The sequence below is a fragment of the Juglans regia genome, chromosome 10, assembly GCF_001411555.2.
Source record: "Juglans regia cultivar Chandler chromosome 10, Walnut 2.0, whole genome shotgun sequence".
Taxonomy (NCBI): Eukaryota; Viridiplantae; Streptophyta; class Magnoliopsida; order Fagales; family Juglandaceae; genus Juglans; species Juglans regia.
This window is the reverse complement of record NC_049910.1, coordinates 20625536-20628761: the sequence shown is the minus strand read 5'-3', so window position 1 is coordinate 20628761 and position 3226 is coordinate 20625536. Positions and strand designations below refer to the sequence as shown.

Genomic DNA, 3226 nt, shown 5'->3' with positions numbered 1-3226 from the left:
AATTATAAATATATGGAATTCTTCATCCCTGGTTCATGAACATGATGTTTTGAGCTTAGTAGTATTTGGTTCTCTAACTTTTCTAGCTTAGGGGGACAGGGTGTTACAAAAGCTTATTTCTTTGTTTCTTTTATTTATTTTTATGTATTGGCTAATTAGTGACTAATACTTTGATAATTGACAGGGTTATACGTGTTTAGTACTGCAAACAAAATATATATAACTTTTGGGTTTATTATGGATTTTGAGATATGTAATTTGGTTAGCCATAATATTAGTAAATAAATATATTTATATAATATACTATACATGCATCACATCATAGTAATTATGGAATTTATCTCTTTATACTGATATAAATAATGTAAACATAATGTTAGAAAAAGGAGAAAATTAAATGAAACTGTGTATGAATGTATTGGATGTTTATATCCAGTTAGAGAAAAGTTGCCGTTATGCATTTGGCAAATTGTAATGAGTTTTTAACCAATCTTTGGAATTGGGACAAGCCATTGACTTCCTCCGATGAAAGTGGTGCTCAAGAAGGGCTTTACTTGATCGTCAGAAAGAGTCTTTCCAAATTTGCGGTTGGAGGCACTTGACCCTGGGCCCGAGCATTGGTACTCTCCATAAAACACATTCCTACAATGTAACATGCAATCATGTTAATACGCCATACCTTTGTGAATTAATAACATGAAGAAAATGTTGAAGAAAACTGCACTATTGATGGGTAATTTGATGCCTACTTTTGGTGCTGAGACTTCATCCAACCGCCACTATTGATGTTACTGCCCATGTATGTATAGGCAAACACAACCCGAGATGTCTCCTTCCATGCTCGACCAAGGTACATATCGCCAGTCCCCTGTATCTTGCAATGGACGAATACAAACCCGCTGTCCCCTGATTGGCCATTCATATCTTGTGCTGCGATCACACCCAAATTCTCTGCAACCGATTTTATGGTGGTGTCCTGCATATTTATACATTCTTAACTTAATACATACATATATAAGATGAGAAATTATTAGCATGCAACTCTAGAAATATGGATGGATGGCTTGGTATTTTTTGCAGCTTACCCTGTAGAGGGATTTTCCATTTCCAAATATGAAATCAACACTCCCTTCGATGTAGCAGCTCTGAAACAAATGCCTACCCCGGTCATCACACAAGGTGTCTTGGAATCCTATGAACTTGCAACTGTAGAATGCTGCCATGTCCCCTGATATCCTCAATGCCACTGCCTGTCCATCGGATTTTCTGGGATCTGGCTTTGGAGATGAATTCTGTAAACACCATCCACAAAACAGATAGTATTATAAACAAACGTTTTATAATATTTTCTAAGAAAATAAAAGAAAAGAAAAGAAAAGCAAAAACGCACCACAAAGATAATATTGACTGCCATGAAGTTGTCAGACTCAATGGCCACAGTGGCGCTTTCCCAGGTTCCGTATTTCTTTGCTGTACCGTCATACGTTATGGTGGGCATATTGCCCGGTTTCCCATAGAACGTCACGAAGGGCTTCGACCTATCGACGACTACCTTTTCTTTGTAATTACCGCCAGCAATATATATAATCACTCGGTCTGTATTTCCTGACGGAATGCTCTCAACGGCGTCGGTCACCGTCTTGAAATCTCCAGCACCATCTTTTCTGACCTTGATGATCTTCATTGGAGCTTTGCTAAGGGATGCGATTAGGGCGTTGTTGAAAAGGGTGTGCTTTGAAGCCTCCTCGTACTCTTTCATGTTTAGCGCAATCCATGCGTCTAGGTTTGATTCTGGATCCGATGCCACAGTCTGGTTGGCATGGCATAAAGCTGTTGGGACGAGCAATGTGGCTAGAAACAACAGCTGAGTTGCCAAATTTGTTAGTTTCAAAGCCATTTCGAATGATTGACTGAAAATGTAAGTTCACTCGCTGCGTGCTGCATGCATATGCTTGTATTTTATTTATACTAGAAATCAAAGAGCAACGAACGGATCATGGTTATCAAAGTATGTGAAGTTGTACGTGATTTTCGAGGGGATTTTAGTTTCTTCTGTTTGTTTGTCATTGAAATGCCCCTACTCGCTCGAGAAACAACCAAAATGCCATTGTGCTTTTAAAGGATAATTTCAATGATTAAAGCTTTATTATCGTAGGTGAGAAAAAGTATATGAGGATTAGGGTTGGGGGCATTTTTGGAGTTGAAGAGAGCTTTTCTAGAACCAAAAGACTACAATGTCGGGGTATATGTATTGTATGTGAGTTTAGCGCTGTAGACAAAACAAGATGTTGTTTGGGGGTTAACTATAACGCCCAGTCCCGGGCTCTAGAGTGTTAGCTCTTATTAGTTAATATCAACTCCAATATCACAACTATAAATAATCCTGAAACTTCATAAAATATTTAACACAAATATCCATATTCCTTCATATGTACACTAAAAAAAATCTTCATTAAAATAAATTAAAAACTCACTAAAGACTAAAAAATATCCATAACTTAACATACCAAAATAATCGAAAACAATAGCTCTACTAAACATGAACCAATAAATACTAGTACCAAAAGACACTTATTCTTTTATGATCATCACACCTTGCTAAAACTTCCTACTCTTGTTCTCCAGCCGAACTATCAAAATTATCTGAAAAATATTGTGGAGATAAGGGGTGAGATATTAACAACTCAGTAAGCAGAAGACATATACTAGTGTGCAAACATCAGCATTTACAAAGTACAGTATGCAAAACAAAATATTTTCCAGAGTTATCATACATAACTAAACATGTTTTCAAACGTAACAAAACGGTGGTTTTAAGACATAAAAAACCCAGAGTACTCTGGCATGACATAACTTGAACATCATCATCACATCAAAACAGAGCATCTCACAAAGCAGAGACCATGTTTAACCCCCGTGGTAGAGTTGTGCTATCCCCAATGGCCAAAACGGGCAGAGACAGAGGTGAAATGTTTCTCTTATTATTCTCGAAACCCCGAGTGTGCACACACGAAAGACCATATAAAACCACCTTACTTTCAAAGTGGGTGCACTCAGAGACAGAGGAGTTGGTACCAATCCAAACAGAATAGAGCAAAACAGAGTAGAGCAGAGCTGAGATAAAGACAGATACAAAATCAGTACACCATTCCAAAAGTTTTCAGATACCATATCAAAACAAAACTGAGTATCGAAACATATTCAGATCATTCTCACATACTGAAAA

At 37.3% G+C, this 3226-nt stretch overlaps 1 protein-coding gene across 1 annotated transcript; it reads right to left on the bottom strand.

Annotated features, from left to right (window-relative positions):
• Window positions 1-469: 469 nt before the first annotated feature.
• On the bottom strand, window positions 470-1916 carry LOC118349555 (putative pectinesterase 63). Its single transcript, XM_035694488.1, has 4 exons — window positions 1391-1916; window positions 1086-1292; window positions 750-976; window positions 470-642 (listed from the first exon to the last, which is right to left on the bottom strand). Exons 1-4 carry the CDS (start codon window positions 1895-1897, stop codon window positions 483-485), a joined length of 1101 nt encoding a protein of 366 aa, XP_035550381.1. The 5' UTR covers window positions 1898-1916; the 3' UTR covers window positions 470-482.
• Between the last annotated feature and the right edge of the window lie 1310 nt (window positions 1917-3226).

Bases quoted from the DNA above. Each gene is read 5' to 3' on its own strand.
- LOC118349555 (XM_035694488.1), bottom strand. From the start codon at position 1,897: ATGGCTTTGAAACTAACAAATTTGGCAACTCAGCTGTTGTTTCTAGCC. The intron at 1,293-1,390 runs GTGCGTTTTTGC...TGGTGTTTACAG, and splicing joins CAGTCAATATTATCTTTGTG to AATTCATCTCCAAAGCCAGA. The intron at 643-749 runs GTAGGCATCAAA...GTTACATTGTAG, and splicing joins ATGAAGTCTCAGCACCAAAA to GAATGTGTTTTATGGAGAGT.